This window comes from Pseudochaenichthys georgianus, chromosome 12 (assembly GCF_902827115.2).
Source record: "Pseudochaenichthys georgianus chromosome 12, fPseGeo1.2, whole genome shotgun sequence".
NCBI classification, from domain to species: Eukaryota; Metazoa; Chordata; class Actinopteri; order Perciformes; family Channichthyidae; genus Pseudochaenichthys; species Pseudochaenichthys georgianus.
In genome coordinates, this window is record NC_047514.1 from 11381800 (window position 1) to 11406996 (window position 25197).

General features: G+C 42.2%; 1 protein-coding gene across 1 annotated transcript in view; it reads left to right on the forward strand.

The window, feature by feature from the left end:
- LOC117456552 (transmembrane protein 132C-like) overlaps positions 1-25197 on the forward strand; it is a 163238-nt gene that overhangs the window by 96774 nt on the left and 41267 nt on the right. Inside the window, exon 4 of the mRNA XM_071204977.1 lies at positions 4740-4883. Coding sequence (XP_071061078.1) covers positions 4740-4883 — 144 coding nt within the window. The remainder of the gene's footprint in view (positions 1-4739; positions 4884-25197) is intronic.

The window sequence follows — 25197 nt, forward strand, 5'->3', positions numbered from 1 at the left end:
CTGGTTGCCTTTAAAATCCCACAAAACAAGCTATAATGCAGAGCACCAAAAAAAAGGGGAGCTGTGGTGAAGGAAATGAGAGGAAGGCTTGGGTGTGTAGATACAGTGAAGGGAGCAGAGTGTTCCAGATAGAGACAGACAGTGGGAGATAGGATAAGAGACATGCTGAAAGTGAGACAAAAGGGTGAGACGGAGAGAGGGACGGCCCAGAATGCATGGGTGGAGATGAACTTTGTCTGGAGAACCCTCTTTATCTGATAGTGTTAATCTTGTACTCGGTTTGCAGCGCCGCCACGCTCCAGCACTTTTAACTAGCTGTGATAATGGGAGGAACAGCATCAAACTCATTAATTGAATTAGCTCGCTCTTTATCTCTGCATCTGCCTGAGTCCACTCACCCCTAAAAACACTCCTCCGACAACTATTCCTTAGCTAATTGACTCTGTTGGCCCGTTTCACCCTACTAATTTATTGAACCGGCTCCCAGCCTGGTTCACCTTTCATTGGCTACTATCTAATCTCATTTTACCCAGAGGTGAGAGGGATTATTTTGTTTCTGAGCAAGAGAGATAGAGAGGAAGGAAGGGAAATAAAGGAAGCCGGGGCTCTATGTCCAACAGCTTGTGCATTCATTTTATAACTGGATTTAGCTGCAGGTGTTTGAGCATTTAGGGACACAGGCCAAATCAACAAGCTCGATGTGATTTGGCCAATTTCACTTGCTGTCAGTAAATTGAATTTAGCGTAACTACCTTTTTGAAATTAATTAGGAAAATATGCCCAACCACGAGTTAGGGTGGGTTTTAGATTTATCCAATTACCAGATGATCAATTTGTGATGTTTTTTGAGTGAGATAATGATTGCTCAGAAGCCGGCTGCAGGTTTTATTTGAATTAGCTGACTCATTTGTATCACAGCTTTTCTCTATCTGGCCCATCCCTTTGCGTCTCTGTGTAGAAGGAGCCAACGGTGTTTTTTCTTTGCGGCTGAGCCGATATCAGAGCAATTGTTCTCGCTTTCATTTATCTCCTCTAAAGGTTAGCTTTGTCCACCAACCCACTCTCTGCCAATGAGTTTACATAATATCTGATATAGACCCAGACCAGCGTGTGTATATCGCAAGTGTGGAGATATTGGGTTCTCTTTGTCTCCATCTCTGTCGGAGTAATGATCCGCTATCACCTGGATTGAAAAACCAGGAACCATTTTCCTCCTGTTCGTGTCATTTATCTGCCAAGGAGGATGTGTTTTTGGCTCGGTTTATATCTTGTTGTCCGACTGTGAGCAAGATTACAGAAAAACGACTGCCCGGTTTTCATGGCACTTGGTGGACGGGTGTAGCATTGTTCAAGATAGAAGCCTTTCAATTTTAGAGTAGATCTGAATAACGGGGTTGATACAAGCATATTGTTTACTTTGGTGACAGGTTTTATATAAAACATTCAGCCTGGGCCTCTTAATCTAGAACCAGAGGGTTGGAGTTCTGTCGTTATTATTTGCTCAGGTAGCCATTCCTCCATTGTCTCTAAAAGGTTTTTAGCTGTTAATTTAATGCTCTAAATTTCTTATATAACTTTGCAATCTAGGGCATTTGGCCTTGGCAGGGGTCTGTGCACTCCAAAAGCCGATTTCCCTATTATTTTTACTTTAGTTGGTGACATAACCTCGCAAATGGCTTCTTAATGATGTCATTGACATAATGTGCTCTCTGATGTTGGAAAGATAAGACCAGAACACATGCCATTGTTGACTTAAATCTCTTATTCTAGCCTCTTAACCAATAAAGTCCTCTCTTCTCCTCCATTGAATGTTTGTCATCTGTCCATTTTCCTCCACACTAACACAACACCCATGTCTTCTAAACCACCGCTGGTCCCTCCACTATCAACACCTTTGACACCAAGATATATTTTCATCCCTGGGCTCTACACAAAGCCCTTTACACCACCTCTCAAACAACAATGCACTCTCCCTTCTGTTTTCTTCCTTTTCTTAAATTGTAATGTTTTGTTACAAAAGCCCAATTTGGCATCAAGTAAGAAAATTGACAAGTGATAGTTGATGTTGAAAGCTTTCCGCTGCTCCCAAGAATACATATCTGTTATGTGAAGTATATGGTGGTTTGGCTGAAAATAAGTAGGGAGGAGTATGGCAGTTACTCATGGTGCACGCACAGCTGTCTCCTAAGTGAATGTCTTGTGTTTTTGGACAGCCCACACTCTAGAGTTAAATTAACCATTTTAAATCTTTTTTTTGTTGGTAATGGTTTTGTTACTTAATTTTAGATTGATGGCTTTAACATCTAATGTGCTATTTGCACATTAGATGTTTTGTCAGTGGCATCACATTGTTTGTTTTCCATTTATTTCCCTGCTGTGTAAAGTCAATTTATATAAATGCACATTGGTATTTCACGCAGCATACGAGTGGCCGTCCTGCGGAGTCATTTCTGAGCATCAATCAGGGGAGAGATGAAAACCGTCTTTCTTGACAACCTCATCTCATCTGTAAATACTCATCCCACTGATGCAGGTTTTCATGGAATTAATGAGGCAGCTTCATGTGCTGATGCATGGGAGATTGCTTTCCCTTGCCTCACCCCTCCTCCTCCCTCACCAGAAATCATATTAGCCAAAGCAATGTAATTTACAACATGCCATTTGTTAATTTAGCAGCGCTTGCTTGTCAGCTGTCATGTGTGTGTGAGAGATATTAATTAATTGATTCACTAATACATTAGTCATTTACTTGCCAAATACTGTGACAAAACACCAGTTAAGCCAACATATATTTATACGGCATGACCAGCTTTTTTTTTTTTTTAAATGTAGCACTAATGAAAATAAGTTGTATCTGTAAAGAGGAAGAAGGTGCTGTTCGGTATCATGGGACAAAGCGTTTATGCCTTCAAACGTGGATGTGATATTTGATCAATAGAACAGACCTTGGTCCGTATAGTTGATTATCATTAGCCGTTGTCCACTGTCAGTGCTAGTCTGCTTGTGAGTTTGTAGTAATTACTGCGCCGTGTAAAGGTGCTGACTGGGAAACAGGAGGGCAGACAGCAATCAGTCGCCTCCTCCTAGTTATTGTCTATGTCTTCCACACCGGCGGCCTTTATCTCTGCTCGTCAGGAGCAGCGACCAACACAAGGCCAGTTATTACCGCCCCAGCAGCCTGGATAAGATCAAAGACGACAGTGAAACACTGAAGATGTAATGACTGTGCTCTTCTAAAGACTGCTGCATGGTTTGTCATGTCATTATCCCCTGGTTAACGCTCAGTTCCCCCCCCCCCTTCATCTCTACCAAGTCTTTCTCAGTATCAGAACAAGGACAGTCTCCAATTATTTTGATGCAGAGAAAGAATTTACCCTGGGCTCATGTTTCACTGGGAACAAATGCGTCTTTCTCATCACCTTTCTTTTTAGCTTTTGGTGTTTTACTTCAGATCTGGCTTTTTCGTGCCTTCTTTCTTCATTTCCTTCGCATTAAAATATTCTGCCGCATTCGTGCCAGAGTTTTGAACAAGAGCAATTTGTCATGTTGAAAAAGGAAGCACTGAAAGCCGCTCACGTACTTCATGGTAATTCCATGTGACAGAAGGAGGAGGAGGAGGAGAGCAAAAGCGTGTCAGTATACTAGAAGAAAAGGAGGTCATGGTTCTTTGGCACATGTTTAGCCTCTGCCAGACTGTGACCATCAGTAATGGAAGTTATAAGGACAAAGGGGTTGGACATATGGGGCAAAGAGGCAAATATTGGAGTCCTGGTTAAACCCCAGGTGTGTTTGAGGTTGTGTGCATGCAGGCTGTTTTCAAACACCATTCATAGCTAAGAAAAGTAAGACTTTGTCCTTCATACATCTCCAATAAATGTGTTATTGGGAACCAGGCAGTATAAAGAGCGACAAAGTCAGAAAAGCGAGGAGGTTGGGTTGGATGGATGGGATAAAAAAACACCTTATTTTACAAGGAGACTTGTGTTAACGTCCCATGTGAGCCCGGAATACATTTCGTAAAAAAAATTAAAGTGGCAATAGACTGTAGAATAATGACCCCAGTAGCTTTTGGATTGGTTTCCCATAATCCTCATTTTATAATGCAATATAGACTGCCGGAGGGTCGAATTACCATTTCAAAATAAGAGCCCTAGCCATATAAATGGCACCACTCCCTCGATTGTGCACATGTTGCTGGACATTCATGGGACGTGTTGCGTTCAGACTTTGTATTAACAATGCAGCAGATTATTACAAAATGAAGTGAAAACCTTTTCTCTTAATGATAATAATCCAGTGAGGATGAGTTGCTAAAACTGAAACATTCCTTTGTCAACAAGATTTTTAGAGAAAAGGACAGCTATTGTTTTCTCATCATCCTCAACTGCCAAAAGCCTTTCAAAAAATGTTTTTCTTCTTTTTTGCTGCAGTTAAGTGCTTTTATATTAGTAGAGCATGTTTTTTATCAGTGCAATACTACTGTCCAAAATATTCTTGTTGTGTTGTTGCAGGAGCTAAAAGAATGTCCTTCCTGTGTGACAGAGACAGACCATGAATGTTTGATCTGTTTGTTTTGTGACCTTGTGTCAATTCAAGCCCAACTCATTTCATTTCTGTCTTTTGACATGTTTGTTGTGTCAGAGGGAGAAAGAGAGTTAAGAGCCCAAGCGTATTTCTGAGACTCTGAAATCAAATGTTTTTTTTTCCTTTTAACCCGTGTGCACTTCTGTTTGTTTCAGGGTCAAACTGAAGGACGGTGTGGCGTTCCTGGGAGCTAGAGCCAGTAATCCTGTTGTGTGGACGGTGAGCCAGGAAGTCAGAAGTGAAGGTCACAGGGTCGTCACCCTCCACTGTCGGCGAAAGGAGAACAGTTATAGTCAAAGGTACGTCCGTCTCTTCTTCTGCGCAGTTAATCAATGCGTGAATGAAAAATGAAGTGAACACTCTACTGAACATCCACAAAGCAGCAGCACAGCTTCATTATTCTCATAATTTCTCTGACAGCTGTCAGGAGAGAGTGATTGCAAAGAGTGTGGATGAAAAAGGACATGACTCAGCATCTAAAAGCATTCATTTCTTGGCACTGTCATGGATTACCGTGCAAGATTGAGTGACAAAACTTTACAGGTGTGTAGTTTGAAGATGGGTGTATGGCGACAAGGGCATGGAAGTAGGGGGTGGTTGGAAGTGGGGAAGGGGCCATTGGCCTGCCTAGGGTATGGCGCTGGCCCCATGTAGGTGTCGTGATCCCATCGCAAGATCCATTTCAGTGTGTCAGCAAATCCCATTAAAAGACCAAAGCAGACAGCAGATAGTTCCTGTGTGCCCTAATCTACCAGGGTTACCAAAATACTATTACATCTAGACCATCCATTGGAATAAATATGATTATTCTCAAGTGACCTACCAGACAAATACCCCACCAGCAAAAGTCAACCAAGGAGCCAATAGCAAGCTGCCAGGTCTTACTAAATAAACATACTGGTGGTTATACATGTTGATGTATACCCAATACCTGTCTGACCTTCTCCGCTACCACACTCCATCCCGGAAGCTAAGATCATCTGGACAGGATCTCCTCTCCACCCCCCGCACCAGGTTGCGGACTTTTGGTGACAGAGCCTTCAGTGTGGCATCCCCCACCCTCTGGAACTCTCTCCCCCCCGAAATCCGCAGCGCCCCAACCCTGGACATTTTCAAAAAAGCCCAAAAAAGGCTTTCCCCACTAGTTAGTTTAATAGGTTTATTTTTCCACTACTTCCCCCCCCCTACCCGACTTGTAAAGCGACCTTGGGTTTCCTGAAAGGCGCTATAAAAATATTATATATTATTATTATTATTATTATTATGTGTTATCCCGTTAACTACTTCACATTACTGCAAACCATTTTTCCAAACATACCATATATTTTAGAAGGGATTTCCCACCTTCTACACAACATTGGATTTCACTTGACTTCAGTGCACTATATCAAAATGCACCATAGACTTAACAGTTGCTTAATATGGATGATTCATTGCATCTCATATCCTGGAGGGTATTTTCTGTTCTTATTACGATGTGGTATTCAAAGCTCTTGTGTTGCATTCTGATATCCCCCACGTCCAAGCACTTGAGGACAATATGAATGTGGATGTTAAATGAAAGAGGCTCTCTTGACACTCAAAACTCTGTTGACTGTAAGTCCTTGAATGTACCACGTCAATTCTGAAATAATACCTTACCAAACCTTTTCCCCAAAAATGAAGAAGGATTAAATATATTAAAATAAGTCATTTGTCTTTCACAAAAAAGCAATAAAGTAAAAAGTTTGCTGGTTAGGAATGAAATTAATCAAAAGGGTGTTCTTTGAAAATGCATAGTAGTAAAGGACAGTGTGATACAATGTAGCAAATAACTTGTTTAACCCTTGAAGTTTCACTCAAGTACATGAAAAAAGGGTAGTGCATTGTAAGTTTGAGAAGCTCACCGAACTTACCATTATGTGTAGAATTTAAGAACTTCCTGCTTTGGCGGGGCAAGGTAATGAATAAAAAGAAGGTTTGAAGAATAGAAGAACAAGTCTGCAACTTTCATATCATGTCCACAAGACTTAAATAATGAATTCAGGCTCATGCGTGGATGATTGCTGCTTACATTTATATTTTTACATAAATATATGTTTGTGTATCTCTGTACAGTATCTGGTATTCAACGTGACAAATACACGTTTTTAGGGCAAGACAAAGTAGCTGCTCAAAGGAAATGACACCGTACCTGCACTGTTATATCAAGGGTGATGAATGACAAGCCATCTATCATTTACATGAATTTCTTTCACACACCCGCTGTGGAGCCTGGACATTGAATTATACAGGATTGCTCAAGTCAAGGTCACACATGTTGAAGCTGGAATTACATCCTGCATCCTGCACCTCGACAAAAGACTACCTTGAAGTATTGAAATGATAATGAGACTCCGTGCTTAAGATTACATCAAATGGAACACCTGTAGAAACGCAGTGAATGAACAACATTGTTTGTGGTCTTTACAAAAATGCACTGATCTTTAATAGAGAAATTCTCTTTGAGGAGGATAGGCGGTTACAGAGAGACCAGCAGTTGAACCAGTTTTCTTTTATTTGACTGAAACATTAAAAACATTTTCAAATGGAAAAATCAATGGAAAGTGCTCCATTTGCGGTGCAAGTAGCCTTGGAAGCCAGTTCGGAAATTATTCTTTGCTTTTTGAGGACACCTGACTGGACAAATACATAATGGGCTTTTATTGGTCTTTGCTTTTGATATTCAAACAGGAACAAAATGATCTGTGTCTACTCATGCAATGTTGACTGAAATGTTTTTTAAATTACTTTTTAGGGGGAGTAGACCTTGCCGTTTCAGAAATGTGCTTCATTTCTGAGCACAGAACAATGTTCAGAAGTGACCCAACCACATCATCTATTATAACTCTTATTGGTCAAGCCTCTACCTCAAGGGCTCTTCTCTGTAGATATTTTCCAGACTACCATAGAAAGAATTAATACATCTTGGAGTATTAAACTAAGCTAGTTTGGAGGCTCCAACAGAGTAATGTTGAATTTAATCTGACAGTTTTGAAAGTAATTGTTGTAATTACATCTGTTTCACTTCCTTTTACCTGCAACAATTTGTGTCTCCTTCTGACCAGTAATAGGTTCATACTAATTGTATTCTACTGCTTTCCTGTGGGTAGGAAATATCCCATCAGTCAGGTTAAGTGCAGAATGATCTTCATTAGCCAGAATATGAATGAGGGTTATGGACATAGGTAGAGATGGAAGCCAAGGTTTAAAAAAAGGCAATTGGCCTGAAACATTAAACACCTCCTTATGTCAATTGAAGCTCACTTTGCCGACCATTAAAACAGCATCACTGGCAGAACCTGGAAGATAAACACCGGAAGAGGTCTCTCCTGGGGCCTCATTTATAAAGCCTTGCGTAGGATTCACGTGGGAAGGTTGCTTACGTACAGTAGGACAAAGCAAATAAATACGCACAGACATTTTCCGATTTATATAACATTGCATACCGGCGTAGGACGTGCCGCACGCACGTCCCTTTATAAATCACAATCAACTCGATCAAATCAAATAAAACAAATGTGTTGTGTAATATCAGCTGCCAAATATATGGTGTTCTTAGTTTCCATACCTCCTGTGTTTTATGAGTGACTTATCAAGTCTTGGCGAAAGGGCATAAAACATGATTAAACATGTTCGTATCTATACAACCTATAGAAATGCAAAACGGCCTCAGTTTAGACGTAATTCTATCCTTCTGCATACCGCATCATTTATGAGAAAACATTAACATAAGACAACATATTCAAGGTGGTAATAACATATCCGTATACATTTATTTCTCCATGTTACATTTGTGTGCACTGAGGAGTATCCAACAGGCTTTTGTTTAATCATTTTAAGATTGGCTTCAATCAATTTTTGCGAATGAATTCTTCATATAATATGATACATGAGGTAACATTATATTTATGGTATTATTTTCACATATTTCTCTCCATTCTTCCTTCTGCCAACGGTGTCGCAGTTTCTCATCTCTCCCATTTTTGTGCGTACGGATGGGTCAGAGTTTGCGTGGAGGACCAAACATTTCAAGTCAAGTTTGTTTTTTTATAAATCGCAGACATTGCTTAGAAACTGGCATACGCCATCTTTTGAGCGTAGGCACCGTTTATAAATGAGGCCCCTGGTCTTGTGGTAGAAAGTGCGACATTACAGTAGATACTGTGACTGCCAGGTGATAGACTCTAACCCCTAATTTCCACCGGGTCCGTCTGCGTTGCGTTACGGCTGCGCCGCGGTGTTCGCAACGATCGCGGCCACTCTAGTCAATGGGTGCTATCCCACCACACGCAGGGCATTACGGCTCAGAAGCGTCCCAGATGTCAGGGTTGAGTGAGGCAAGCAGGACCCAAATGCAGATGAACAGAAAAAACTAGGGCCACCAGGGTAGGTGGAGGGGGGTCAGGAGGACTGGTTTGGGCTGACAACCCAGGAGCACCGCGGAGGACCCGGAAGGGATCTCGGGCGGACGGCCCGGGGGCAAGGCAGAAGCCGAGAAGGGGGACTCGGACGGACGGCCCGGGGGCAAGACAGAGTCCAAGGTGGGGGTTATGGAGGGGCGAAGGCCACCGCCGGCGAACTCAGGGGGCCGGGCAGGAAGGCGCCGACGGGCCAACGCCGGAGGCCGGGCAGAACCCGGTGTCGGCCGGACAGAAACTGGCGGGACAGACCTCGGCAGGATCACCCACGGAAGAGGACCAGGAGTTGGCAGGACCACCGGCAGGAGGGCAGTCGGCGGGACCCCCAACAGGACAGGACACCGGGTTGGCAGGACCCCCGGCAGAAGCGCAGTCGGCGGGACCCCCAACGGGACAGGACATAGGGTTGGCAGGACCCCCGGCAGAAGCGCAGTCGGCGGGACCCCCAACGGGACAGGACATAGGGTTGGCAGGACCCCCGGCAGGAGAGTAGTCGGGGGGACCCCCAACGGGACAGGACATAGGGTTGGCAGGACCCCCGGCAGGAGAGTCTTCGGCGGGACCCCCAACGGGACAAGACATGGAGTTGGCAGGACCCCCAGCGGAACCTCCAACGACACTTCAGTAGGAACTTGAATTGGGACTTGAGTAAGAACTTGAGTTGGGACTGGAGAGGGAACTCGACAGGGGACTCGAAAGGGGACTCGAGAGGGGACAAGAGGGGGAACTCGAGAAGAGACTAGAGAGGGGACCAGAGAAGTGACTAAAGGAGGGACTGGAGATGGGACTAGAACTGGGGCCGGGACCATGGCTGCTGGGGCCAGAACTGGGTCCGGAACCATGGCTGCTGGGGCCAGAACTGGGTCTGGAACCATGGCTGCTGGGGCCGGAACTGGGGCCCGAATCATGGCTGTAAGGTCCGGTTCTGGAGCCGGAAACATGGCTGTAAGGTCCGGTTCTGGAGCCGGAAACATGGCTGTAAGGTCCGGTTCTGGAGCCGGAAACATGGCTGTAAGGTCCGGTTCCGGAAACATGGCTGTAAGGTCCGGTTCTGGAGCCGGAAACATGGCTGTAAGGTCCGGTTCTGGAGCCGGAAACATGGCTGTATGGGCCGGCTCTGGAGCCGAATCCATGTCTGCCGGGACCGGTTCTGGAGCAAGGACCATGGCTGCTGGGGCCAGAACTGGTTCTGGAACCATGGCCCTTTGGGCTCGTGTTGCTAACCTGGCCTTGCGACTCCTTCCTTTAGGAGCCGTTTGGAGGCTCCGTGGACCTCCAAAAGCCAGACGAGTACCAGCGAATGGCTCCTGGACTGTAGCAAACACTGGGGCAGAAGCCAGGGTTGACTCCAAACGGACCACACCGATACGTGTGGTGTCATAACGGGAGTTGGGAGGCCTGGGGCTGTCAGGCAGGGGATAACACACCATGAGGAAATCCAAAATCCCGCCCGGCAAGAATCTCACCAAGCCTGGTCTCTCCATAGTTATCTGGCGCGCCGCTGCCATGCAGCCTCTCGCTGCTGAACCCCGGACACTCCCATCCATTGATCAGAGCAGGTAGCCAAAGAAAAAGTAAAATCCAACAATTCCTGCTCAAAAGGATCTGCTGGGCCCATATTTGGTGAGTTCCTTCTGTCAGGGTTGAGTGAGGCAAGCAGGACCCAAATGCAGATGAACAGAACAAATACCTTTATTTCAAGGCTACTGGAACAAACTTCGACAAAACAGTACTCTCACCCCGTGAACAACGTCCAAATACGACAAGGAACTCACAAAGACTAACAGAAAACACAGAACCTAAATACACCCAGGACTAATCAAACAAACAAGAGACAGGTGAGGAGGGAGGAGAAAACAAAGGGGCACCAGGTGAACACAATCAGACAACTAGACACACCAGGGAAACTAACGACAGGAGGAAAAACACAGGGAAAAGGACCAGACAATATACCAAGAGGAAAACATGACAGGGAGAACAGCAAAACACCCAAAACAAGACATACAAAACGTGACATAACACAATAATCGTAACACCAGAAGCGTCTCGGCGCAGGGCTTCTCTAAAATTAGGATGAATCCTATTTTCGACGCGACGCAGCCGTAAGGTAATGTCGGGCAGGCAGGAAGTGGAACGGTCAGTGCATCCAACAACTACATATTAATGTAGGTACAGTACAGAGCCATTCAGTAGTTTAACATCTTGTGAAAGTCATTCAAAAACTTTTCAGTAAACTTGCATTTCACAATAAAGTAAGATCTTATTTCCTATTTGAAGATATAAACATATATAATAAAACACGACGCTCCGCTTCTGAAAGACGCCCGGTGGGTTATGACGCTAGTTTCCACGGACCCGGTGGAAACTAGGGGTAAGGCTGGAGGACTAAACACCCAGCAGCCAATAAGGAGAGGTGAGAAACAACAGTGGACTCAGAGGGACCGGTCTATCTCAGTGTAATGATGTTTTATGTGCTGTAGTGTGATGACCACTTTTGGGAAGTGTATAATACTCATGTCCCAGAGGTTTGCGAAAAATGTGTCCAGTTACTTTAGAAGCCATATGTCCAATGCTCATCCTCTAGGCTCTGCAGAAACCAACAGCTGAGAGTGGAGGTGTGAAAATAGAAATGCACGACTGGACTGCCAGTAGAAAAAGAGAGGAAACAAACTCTAGGGGGACACACAAACACAGTTCATTTGGCAGTGCCTTAGTGTGTGAACCAATAATATGTTCCGGACAAACTTTAACCATCTGCCTGTGATATATTTTTTTAATTAACATTCTCTTTAGTTATTTCTTTAATAAAAAAACGATGTATTCCAACCATGATGTAAGGAAAGTCTCCAAATACTTCAATTAAACCAACCCAAAGCAAATCAACGCAACAGTTTGCATCGATGTTTATTGAGTTAAGACAACTTCTAATGAAATTGTCTTAAAGCAACAAAGTTATTTGAGTTAGGGGAGAAGGCTTTTCCTCTACAATCAGAGGTGTTTTTAATTACCACTTACTTAATAATTGGTAGCATAAACACAAGTTTTGAAGTTGATTACTCCAAAAATTAAGTTGTTCCAACCTGTTTTACCGTATGATTTAAAAGGAATTTAAGTTGTATGTACTTAATTACCATCATTGTGAACACACGTTTTTAAGTTGACAACCATTTATAAATGAAGTTGCTCCAAATATATTGTATTCAATCGTTTTTTTTCTTAGCTTTTTCATGTTTTTGCCTTTTAAAGAAAGACATTAATTGATTCCACAACAAAAATATTAGCCAATTCACTTTTTATTTTGAACTGCAGTTGTTTATTTCAACACATGATGTTTCAATCAGGAGAGAATTCATTTAGTTTGAACATTTATTGACACATGCCATATGATAAGGTGCATGAACACCTGAAATCACAGCTGACTGCAGGAGAGAGGAGAGCCATTTTATAGTTTGGCTGCAGCACGCTGATTGGCTGCTGGAGAATGAGGTGAAATGTAATAGGTTAAAGAGAACGCCTGTGATGAGCTGATTATATGCAGCTGCGGAGTGAATGTATATACACCCAGTCTTCCTGAAAGAACTTGCGCTGAGCTTCATTTCAATCTTGAAAAAAAAGTTAAATAACACACATTTAAATTGCCCCCCAAATAATAAATAATAATAATAATAATAATTCCTTACATTTATTATAGTGCTTTTTCAATGACTCAAAGCGCTTTACATATACACACATTACACATATATCATACATGCAATGGTCAGAAACTGTGGACAATACCCACAGGAGCAAGTTCAGGTGAAGTGTCTTGCCCAAGGACACACCGGCTTTACAGACGCAGCAGCGGCGGGTTTCACCCCTTGATCTGATGATCATTGCACAGCGCACTGCGCCACACCGTCCATCTTCACGCCTCGAGTGAGGCGCTTTTACAAGTATACATTGGTATCATACATGTACTGTGGACAATACCCACAGGAGCAAATCCAGGTGAAGTGTCTTGCCCAAGGACACAACGGCCTGACGCAGTGGCTGCAGGAGCGGGTTTCGAACTGGAGTTCCCCAGCACTCCCCCTTGATCTGAACACATTAGCCATATTACCATGGTAAATGGGGACACAGCAAATAAATGCTGCCATCACAACGAAGTTAGAGGCCTTTGCATATTTAAAACCAGTGCCAAATATGTCAAATCTGTAAAGTTTTTGTAAAACTACAGAAACAAACTCTCAATGGCCACCAATCTGCAGATCACACACATCCATTTGACAAAAGATGTAACAAAGATGTTTACACTGCCGACAGTCATTATTTCAAACAGTGTGAACACATTTAACGCAGATTGCTTGCTCATTCATTTGTTTCCCTCGACCACGAGGGTTGCCATGGTCAGACCCTGGGGTGGACCGGTCACTGATGAAGGCGATATTCATGTCCTTTTGAAGCACATTAAATAATAGGTTAGCGCATAAGAGATAATGAATTAGGTAATTGCATACTTTTTAAACTGTCACTCTTAGCTAATTCAGAGCCATTATTACTAGCTGCTAAAGCAACGCTGGTATTGTTTTCATCTATTGAGTCTGCATGTGTGTGTCGTCATGGCAATGTGGTCCTGAAGACACACAGAGGTGCTTTTGAGTACTTTGCCCAGTGTTTAAATACATGTGGACAGATTTTGTCAATCACAACCGTGCAAGTTTTAGTGTGCTTCTCATATTTTTTGCAGGTTCCATACCATATTTGACCTGGTTAAGTGAAGAGCAGAAGCCACTTTTCAAATGTTACACAATCCTTTTCCCATGCCATTGCTGTCAACACCCATCCATGGGCTGCTACAGTAAGATATTATTGATTGGCGTGTGGCAAAAAGTGCAATGTGCTTCAAAATGTAACTGACAGAGAGCAGTGCTTTTGTCCTGATTTTATGTTTTTTCAAGATTTTTAATTACGTCGCTAAACTCCTTGAAAAGGTCCTCTTCCTTTTCTCCAAGGTACACGACAAGGCAGCAGATGGCTATAGTTCTCTGCGTACTTCAATTGTATTGTGCTATTTTTGAAAATGGAAAAAAAGAGAAATGACCTAAAATGAATTTAATTCTGAATGGGTGACTGCCAACAACTTGCATTTCAATGACAACTCTAAATAACGATCCTACCTCAAGAAGCATGTCCTTGATCTGCTTCACTGAGATTCATTTTTTAATAAAAAGTGATATCACAATAGTAACCAAAGTATTTTTACTCTCACAGTAGCCTCTACTACTTTGTATCCTCTCACAGAACTATTCACAGTTCAAAGGCTGCTTATTTTGGTCAAACAGCAATTTGCCTATACAGTGCAACTACAAGGCCATCTACTGTATTTGAATGACAAAAGATGACACTCACCTTAAATTGTCCTTTGTATATTTCTACTTGTCTTAACTGTGGGAACTTGTCCAGGCATGTTAAGTGGGAGTGGACTTGAAATCCTTAATTCAAGGTGTAGAACAATGAAGTTATCAAGCCAATTGCATTACTTACTACAACTTGAATTTTGTTTTAAGTCAATTAACGCAGAAATCAGAGTTCAAATTACACACAATATTAAGTTGATGTAATTACCAACATTACTACGTCAACACAACTTATTTATAAATTAATGTTTGGAACTTAAAATGTTTATCTAAATCAATTAACTCACATTTTATCTTGCAACCATGCATTTAATTAAGTGGAGGTGAAAGGTCGCCTGAATGCGTTTTTAGAGTGTATCTCCCGGCTGCAGCTACTTTATGGAAACCACAGAAACCACACTCAATATGTTGACAAATTAATGTAGCTTCAGTATGTATAGCAACCTGCATGGATTACCTCCTCAGCTCAATACTGTGCGGTAAATTAATTGCCTATTTAGGAGTAAAAACAGCATGTTGATTTATCATAAGGTCTCCGCATTTTTGGGATTTGGTTAGCATCATGCTAATTAAATCAACCCTTTCCAATCCCAGTCCCCTCCACAGAACTCTGTGGTCAGCATTTTGTATTTGAGGGCATCTGTAGGCAGACAGCAAGGATGTCAGAATGTAGTGTATGAGATAAGAAAATCCTATATTATGGTAGTGGGTCTAAATTATGCCAATTTAAAGAGTGGTTCATGTTGATTTCGAAAAGTACATTGGTGTGTTGGTAGAATGAGTGTTTAATTGGGTTAGGCTGATCTAGTTTATTTCTGAGCAATTCAATTGTTCACAAGGAGAAGAGAGCGTATGTGGCTGCCTAGATAAAAAGCAGTGCACTAAAAATAAACTACCAATGTTATCCAAGGAAATTAAGCATCATGTGATGTATATACAAAATAAAATAGGTGATGGTAGGGAACAGAATGTCCTGTTTTAGAGAGTGGACACATTGTGTGGCAAGACCGAAAAACTCAAGTGTACCCAAATGAAGGCAATGGCTGTCATGACTCATCACATTCCCTCGACAAGAAGTGCTCTACTTGTTAACAATTCACTGAAAGCAAGACCCAAATCTAGTTTACTGCTCTTAACACAAGCAAAGCAGATCTTGTCACAAATGGGCAGTGTTGAGTGTAACGCGTTACAAAAGTAACGGAATTACAGTAATATATTACTTTTTGCTGTAACGAAGTAATGTAACGCATTACTTATGAATTGTGGGTAATATATTACCCGTTACAATGCCCAGTAACGCAGTTACAACACATTTCGGTGTTTTGTTTTTTAAGAATGTACTAACATAGCGAGACATTCCGACACCAGACAAATTGTGCGGGTATATTAGTAAACCTGGTGTTTACCCTTCAGGCTTCGCGTCGGGATCTTCGGGGCAGTTGAATGTTATGTACCCTCTATTCAAAAAAGAGAACGGAGCGAAAAATACAAACAACAAATTGTGTCAGGTGCGCGTGACCTGCTCCGCTGCGCGTGCATCATTTTCAAAGTGCTTCCACAGCAGTGACACACATCTGTGGATAATCATGTATACGAAAATGGTTAAAGCAACCATCACTAGACCGTAGCAACAGGTCAGATGGGGACATCACGTTACCCTCCGTTGTGGACACTAGCTTACTCCCGCCTGACTCGCCGCCCTCGCCCCCGGAGCAGCAGTCTTCGTCTCCCGAAACACCGCCGCCCCTCTGCGGCCCGCAGAGGATACCACGGCAAAACAGAGCCTGCCCAGGTATATCTAAACAAGTACCCGCCTGTACAGTGGGGTTAGGCGGTCATTGTGCAGCTCGTGGTATACAAATAGACAAGGGCTAGAATATGTGAAAATAGTGCCATATTCTGCCATGCCTGTAGAAATGTTGGGTCAAAAATAATGCATACAATAGCACAGATGCCTTCACCACGAATGGCTACAAAAAGATCTCATATCCCAAGCTTATCAACAAGCTAATGTTGCAGCTGAAATGATCTCCAGGTCACAAAGTCAACCCCACATGATGATGTGATACCAGTTTTCAAGCACAGTAAATGTTCTCTTCCCAGAGTATATGATGGGACCAAGGTGATGATTAGTACATGGTTTTAATAATACTTTTGCTTTTCAATGTTTGCTATTTCAAACCATGAGCTGGTTTAAATCATATTTGCCTTGATTTACAATATGTTCTCATTTGTTTTATCAGTACAGCTTCGAAGCTGTTGTGCTTTTCTTTGCCACAGTCCACTTTGGACTATATGAAATATTTCAGGATTGCACTTTTAACTCACTTGAAATGTTCTCACTTGCTTGGTTTCAAAACATAACAAATGCCATAATCTGTTCATTGGGGACCATCAATGCTATTTGTCATTGCTGTTGCCGGCCACTATTGCTCATGTAAACCTACTACTGCTGCGCCCCCTGTAATCTCAGAGGCACCCTGAGTCCTTTTATCCTGGAACTGGGCCTGAACACGGCCAATACTAAACAAACTACAGAGCCCATTCCGTGTCCTGTTAGTGTTTACTTCCTGTCTGCCTTCTTCTGGTGATTTATCTGACGTCCAGCGCTCCATCTTTTAACCTCTTTTCCTTTCTCTTTCTTGATCCTCCTTAGCAACCTTCATTATAGTCCTTGACAGCGGTCTGTACTACTGTATTAACAACGTGTCACATGTTAAGAATTTACAATCAGATTCCAGTATTCAACTAAGCCGTGTAATACAAGTTGTTAGTAGCCTTAATGGCCTACACAGTTGTTATGCTATACCACATTGCCCTTCACTGGAGGTATAATGAGCTGCACTAAACTACATTTTAGCATTTAAAATACCTAGCCATTCTTTTGCGGTTATTTTGGTGAAAGTAACTCAAAAGTAACTAAAGTAGTGTAACTCATTACATTTCAGAGACAGTAATATTGTAATGTAACTTATTACTTTCAAAAGACAGTAATAAGTAATATGTAATATATTACATTTTGGAAGTAACTTGCCCAACACTGCAAATGGGCTACTACATACATGACTGTGCAGGTCTCAAGGCTGCAATAAAGCTGACTGATGCCAGATCAAAGTGGCCCAATGGTCATCAGACAGTACTGTCCACTCAGTTATGAAGATGTATTAGGATACTTAAACGTTAAGAGCTGTCCTTCACCAGCCAGTCCTCCCTGTGTCCTCCCTCTTTTTGATTCAGCGCATGTCAGGTACGCAAGCTGCCTCTGGCTCCTTTATTTCTTTTTAATGAAAGCTAACACAATTTGGAGTTCCCGTGTGATGGAGGCGAAGAGTTAAGAAAGGGAAAGGAGAGAAGGTTTTGTTCCCGCAGTAGCAGTTCTGCGGCCTAATAATCAGTGTGTCAATCACTAGCTTGTCCATGGGGGGAGGGAGTTCGATTTGTAATTGCAGGAGGTGAGGCGTGGCATCTAACAATTCATTAAAATAAACTGAATCTAATGGCCGACATTTCTCAATCTGCTCCTCTCAAATGAACACATGCACACAGAGACGTGCAGACTTCAAGAGCAGTAAACACAAACACGAGCCCAGACAGGAAAGTTAAAATCTTCTGGGCTTTGGCTCTGTTTAAACATGACAGGACCATTATGGCTAGAGCAACAACATTTGGCATCTGGTACACAAAAGGGAGCAGTGGGCACAGCTGAGGGACAACAACAATGAGTAGTGACATGAAGCAAAAATGTGTTACTCTCAAAAGTCACATCGCTGATGGGTTTTAAAGCATGCTATATGAAGCTTATAGTCATAACTGATTAATATGCTTATCCTTTTCTCAATTCGGTCATTAAGAGTTTTGTTATTGACGTTTCTAAAGGGGATTCAGTTCACTGCAGCAACTGCGGCATTTATGCTGAAAAAAGACTGACACGACTGATCAATTATCAAATGATATGGATATATTGGAACTGATTAATTTCAGATCACATATACTGTTAAATATCATATACTGCGTGCATACACATAATATACTGTCTGACACACACACACACACACACACACACACACACACACACACACACACACACACACACACACACACACACACACACACACACACACACACACACAAACAAATAGAGCCCTCAAGCATCTTTCACCTTCAAAGTCTACAGCATCATGAAACATGCCACCACATTCAATTTGTCTGCGGTTGCTCGAGAGCTCCCGCTGTGAGCAAGTGGGAGTAAGGCTTACTCTAAAAGACTGACAAGACAGCCTTACAACACCTACACAATGATGCAAGCCTGTAAAGCAAACTTCTTAGGGCTGCTATCTGAACACAACGCCATCGTCTTGTGTCTGAGTGACAATGCCAGCATGAGTGGAGTCAGATTTGAGGTAAACAATCTATGCTTTTCAGTGTTTGTTTCATCAGGCTTCACATTATGGTGGCTGTAGTGACATGTGTTACAGAGTTATGGTTTTAAGAAACAAATGTGGCAGGAGAAGTCTAATAGCTGTGCTGAGCCTTTGATGCCAATAGCACTCAGTGTTCGAGCCCCTGTGTGAAAATAGGTTAAAGATTCAAATTGTGTTCCCACAGTTGGTGAAATCATGTTTTAAGCATCAGTGAAATCGAGGGCTGTCATACTGAGTTTGCCCCAGCCATCTGCTGAGGGAGGTGACATGAGCCACAGAGGGTCTTTCCGCGAAACAGAGGAAGCAAGCATCAATGAGGGGAATGGAAACCCCAAGCTTGTTCTAGGTTTATTAGCATACTGTGCAGTGTGCCAGGGAAAGAAGAAAGCCACAATGCTCACATAAATAGTCCATAAAGATTCTCTTTAGATTAGATTCCCACTGCTTAGCATTGTTATATCTCCATTTCCCACTGCAAGTATTTGTTCCAGTACACCCGATATGCTTTAGGTTAAATGTTATGTGAGCTAACCTGCTGAGATGTATAGATAGCTGTGCTCTTTAGGGTGGCGATAAGTCGACATGATCGGCTTTGAATGGTTTTACTGCCATGATATATTATACAGACTTTCCCGTTCCCCATGTTTCCAATGCCTTTAGGGATCCCCTGACTTTTCTGCCGGAGCAACCCTCACTGAAGGTTGACACATTTGGTTTTAAGTGTAATAACTCAAAGACTGTTGGAAAGATTACCAGGAACATTTCAACAGATAAGGTCATGGAGAGCAAAGAATAAATCACAATAACTTTGGAGATCCTTCCAGGTTGTGTCATTTGTTAATTTTCATTCTATTTAATAAAAGTAAAAATACTGCCTGCCAACCAGCATATCAACATGCTGACGCTAGCATTTACACCATCAGTTACTTAAAGACAAAAATGCTTTACATAAGGGACATTTTACGAAACATAGAAATAGCTATTGTACCCCTACTACAAATGTTTCTATTTCATTTATAAATATATTCTGGTAATGTGTTTATAAGCATTATTAGTTTAGATACATTTTCAGTTTTAACTTCATAATTGTTTTAATCCCCTCCCCAAAACAAACTAAAGGTGGCAATAATATGTCACTGTTTTCTGATCATTTAAAGACAAGAACATGTATAAATGAATCGATATAAAAAGAATCAGCAGATTAATCGTTACTGAGGATATGTATCAGTAGCAGCCCTGATTTCAATAATATGTAAATATCAGGACATTGTATTTCATGTGGCTATTTTGACCATATTGCAGAGCTACAATACAATATGTATTTTATTAAACTAGCTGAGGTTTGCAACCAACCAGAACGTGACCATGGATCAACATACAAGGAGGCTGTTGGTCCCTACTCTGTGTTCAATTACACACGTTACCTGTGGCCCCGGGAGTGTGAGCGGCCCACTTTGTGCCACATGCGGAAGCTGTGCCATATTCATGATCCCATTACGCGTGTCCCGACAAAGCATGTACATGTTAACCCAATTTGATTGATTGTTATTCTGATATGGTAATAATAGCCTGAGGCCTGGAAGGGGGTGCAATCTTCTCCTCCTTTCATCACTTCTTCGCCCCATCTCAATGACATCCCTCACTTTCTTCAGCCTTTATATGAAATGTATGACGGTTATTACATAGTGTCTCGTATGGAAACCCTTACATTAGAAAATAGTAGAAATCATCCCAATATGCATTTTTCATTATGAGCAATAGTGTTATCCTACATTGGATATGGTAATAATATTCCGACGTGAGCCATGCACGTAATTTGAGAATTGTAATATGTGCCTGCAGAGCTATACGTTAGGTATACACTGATTTGAATAAAGAAGGGTTTCTTCATTCAGTGCTGACATTAGACTAGACCCCACGAACTGTGAGCTCATGCAAATGTATATTGTTTAGGTTAGTGAATATATGTCTATGAAGGAGCTTTACTCGTTAGGGGCCGGTATAATTGACAGAACAATGATGAGTGAAGATTGAACAAGAAAGGAGCTCGATATTCAGGCCTCTTCAGTTCAGTGGGAGAGGTCAGAGGGCCACTTGCTGTTATTTCTGATTACCGTTCTTCACTCACGTTGAGAACGAAAGCATACAATCAATGGCCGGACCAAGCAGGACCAAAGCAGCTGCCTTTACAACCTGAGTTAAATCAAAGGTCCCTTCAGAGCAATCTGATTCCGATAGAGGAACTCTCCATGCATCAGTGAGAAGCACGGAGGGTAATGACCTGCGTGCGTGAGTGTGCATATGCACCCTTTTATGTGTATTTGATTAAGTGGGAAATGAAAGAATAGTCTACCATTAGTTTGGGTCTTGAAGAGCGTGGCAGTTTTGATTAGTTCTGTGTTGTAATCTATGTAATTAACGCTGGTTTAAAAACTAGCAGGCACAATTGAGAGTGTGTGTGTATGTGGGGAAAAAGATACGAAAGTAAAGCAGAGTAATAAAGAGATAGGAATGCAATTGTTTGTGTGTGTTTTCCTGTGTGTCCTTGACTGTGCGAATTGTCTTTTGAAAGCACAATGTTACAGATGATGGATAGGGGGGACAAAGCAATTACCCTCCCAGGTGGTCTAATGTGTACGTTTCTGAACTGCTGTTTCCTTCAATTGTTTTATCACAGGTAGAGGTAGCATACAATTTGGTATGAAAAATATTTGAATGTGTTTCGTAATCCTTTTAAGCAATCATCTAGACGTCCTATCCCGTGTTTACCCGGCGGGGCCACTAATGCATCTGTGGAATGCCGTCTTCTCACTGTCTCCATTATATTAAAACAGATTTCCACAGCAGTTCAAGCAAGGCAACTGTGTGATCGTTTGATGGATCCGCCTTATTGATCGTGCGTAATTTAATCTGCATGAGTGGCATGTGAGTCCTATGTGAGGATGGGCCCTCTCATGCTTAATGCAATCACAAACGCTCCATAAAAGGAAACAGCTCCCTTAGGTTAATGTGATCAAAATAAACACAGAATTCGTATTTATTCCCTCTAACCTATCGTCATTAATGGAAATCAAAGGGGAAGCAATGGCACTAATGAAATATAATTAATTGAATCATGGATGGGAATGATTTATACCACATCCTTCAGACTCAGCGATACGTGCCGCCTTCTCCTCCCTACAGCCTTCCCCCTAACAGCTCAAGACATGCATTAGATATTTACAGTGGATTCTGTCATATCCTTGACCCGCGTCATGTCAGTGAGCTATCGGCCGGTGAAGTGTTTGATTGAGCCCTGTGGGACTGTTATCAGACCTTGGCGCTATGGCTAACCCCGGTAATACCGCCAAAAGGCCCTGATGTATGAAACAAGATGGAGGTTATCTATTTTGTCAGTCTGTTGTATTTCTTTTATAAAATGGTGTTTGATTGTGGAAACAACACAGTTAAACAAGCCCAAAATCAGAATTTGAATCCTTGCCATGATTGTTTCTGTCTACGAAGTCCACACTTTCCCAATGTGTTTAAACTCAAGTCAACTGGAAATGAAGTTCATGTATATTAAAGCTTTTTTTTGGTTGAAGCAGAGTTTTCGTACACATTGATGAAGGAAGCATATTAATGATTTTCTTAAGGTGATCAAAGCGTAAATTCCTCAATCTGACTTTTTTCAGCACCAGCGCTTGTGGAGAGTTGCCCACTGGAGATTGGCCATGGAGCCTGCTGGTGTTAGATAAGGCAGGCCCATCGGCCCAGAGACCCAGGGCTCAAACCCCTCTGATCCACTTCATCTTCTAATAAATCATCCGCTGAATCCTTGGATCCTGGTAATGCTTCAGAGCTCTCTTTGAAGTGTTTGACAAGTTCTGGCTGTACCTTAAATATCAAAGGATATCCACATGACATTCATCGACAATTTGATCGCACTTCTTAGAGTGTAGAGCCGCACAGAAAAGCTGTTGAGTATGGAAAGGAGATTCATCGTGTGTGTGTCAGAGATTCATCTGAAACTGTTTTTGTAATCGATTAGTCGTTTAAATTGCTCGTTTCATCTTCTCGTGAAAACATTTGGTGCTTTTCTTTGTCATACATCTTTCTGAATTAACCCCTTTTAGGATTATGGATCATAGTCAGACAAATCTAGCAATACAAAATTGTCTAACCCTGAAAATAATAACTATTGAAAATGAAATCAATCATAAGTGGCGGCCCTGATAGAGAGAAGCTAAAGTAGATCTCATACTAAATTAGAAACAAAGACAAGTATTTATAGGTCAAATATGTATTTTGTTTACTTGCTATTTTGGTTAGAACATTTTCAGCTTGTTTGCTAGCTATCATTCTGAATTCCATGTTCTTTTTGTGTTTGTGCATGTTGGTTTACATCAGTGTGTGTAGGTAATAAACGAGGACATATCCTTAGACAAACACCTTTGAGAGTTGTTTGCTCAACCGTTGTGTTCAACACCTGATGGAGAGAAATGTAAAGGGACGGCGAAATAAGAAACCATGTGCCTCTCCCTCTCACATCAATCCCCCAGCTCGTCCAGTGGGTGAGGAGGAGAGGGTTCTGTTTACAGATTAATGAGGCAAGGGAGCAGAAGTAAAGGTTCCGGTCAGCAAGGGGTTCGCGGTGGGGCCAGCATTCTTATTAACCCTGTCCAGATACACCACCGTAATAAACTGAACCAGGGGGGTATACTACGAAGCAGGATTTTCGCTTAGCCGGCTAAATTCAGGGAAAACTCCGGCTTTCCGGTCCTACGAAGCTGGTTCTCTTTTTAGCAGGCTAGATCTCCATGGTAACTTATGCTTAGCGGCTAACCTGGTCGGGACCAGGCGGGTATACTGCGAACCAGGATTTTCGCTTAGCCGGCTAAATTCAGGGAAAACTCCGGCTTTCCGGTCATCCGAAGCTGGTTCTCTTTTTAGCAGGCTAGATCTCCATGGTAATATATGCTAAGCAGCTAACCTGGTCGGGACCAGGTTAGGTTGCAGGCTAAGAGCTCAACTCAGTGAAAGCACCGCCTGCTGACCAATCAGAGCTCAGTGTGCGGAGTTTAAAGCGATCAAGTCATATTACAGGAGAAAGGAAATACAGAAAAACTGCCGTCGCAGGAAAGACGGCCGGCAAAAATCACCGACTGTGTGAACGTGAACATTAATAGAATATCACCTCCATCTTCAGAGCAATCTGACTATTATAACATTAGCGTTAAGAAAGCTTACTTAAATATCGGCCACAACATAAGTAACCGGATCAGAGTACATTAAGTACAGTCCGCGGCATATCACTTCATAATGTATCATATCTCTCCTTATCTGAGTCAGCTGAGCCGTATCTGGCCGTGCAACACTCACAGTGTCACTAGGGTGACCAGATCCCAACAAACCAAATGTGGGACAAGGAGTATGGTTGTGTGGGACAATGTGGGACAATGTGGGACACCCTCTCAACAGCACCCCCCAACCCCCGGAAAAAAAAAACGTAACAAATATATAACAACAGAGCAGAAAGTGAAGTCAAAATGCAATTTTTTAATAAAGAAAAGTAAACTAAGGCTAACCAAGGCAGCAGGCATTATTCACTTCAAGTGTTTAGAAATGCATCTTCTTAATTCAACTAGTGTATTACCTGTACAAGTAGGCACAACATAAATTAATAGATACAAATAAAACCAACACTGGCCAGGAGGGAACAGAAACATAATAATACATCAAATAAAATAGCTTTCAGTTTTGTCCATCACAGCAACAGAAGGTGGGCCCCCACACAGTGTGTGGGCTATTTTGTCACCTAGAACCACTGGTGTCTTTGCCTCTGTCAAACAACTCTCCACAGAGGCAGGGGCAAGCACATCTGTTATTATGGACGCTGCTTTTGTACGACCACATGACATTTTCTTTACTATTTCAGAGTCTGGAAAAATGGTCGGCGCTAGCTTATTACCAGTCATTTGACCGGTATGAATGGGAGTGTTGCACTGTATGGTAAACACTGGTTATTTCTGCTGCTGTTACCTTGTCTGAGTGGCCATCATTTTTTGGTTTGAGTAGGAATGTCTCCATAGAGTGGGATGTCTCTTTTTGAGCGACACGTTTCTTGTGAGAATCGCATTCTCTGTGTCTTTTGACGTCGTATTCACCGCCATGTGAAATTTAAAAATTACTCTTGCAAAGATTGCAAAAAACTCTCTGAGCGTCGCTGTGTTGCCACTGTTTCTCATTCAGCTTGACCTAACGTTACATTTCTACACAGCCCTGAAATTAAGACACAAAAATGTATTAGTAAATTGCTTCATACTGCTTGTGGCTAGTTGAGGTCATCTATATTCCAATTGGCAGAACCCACAGACC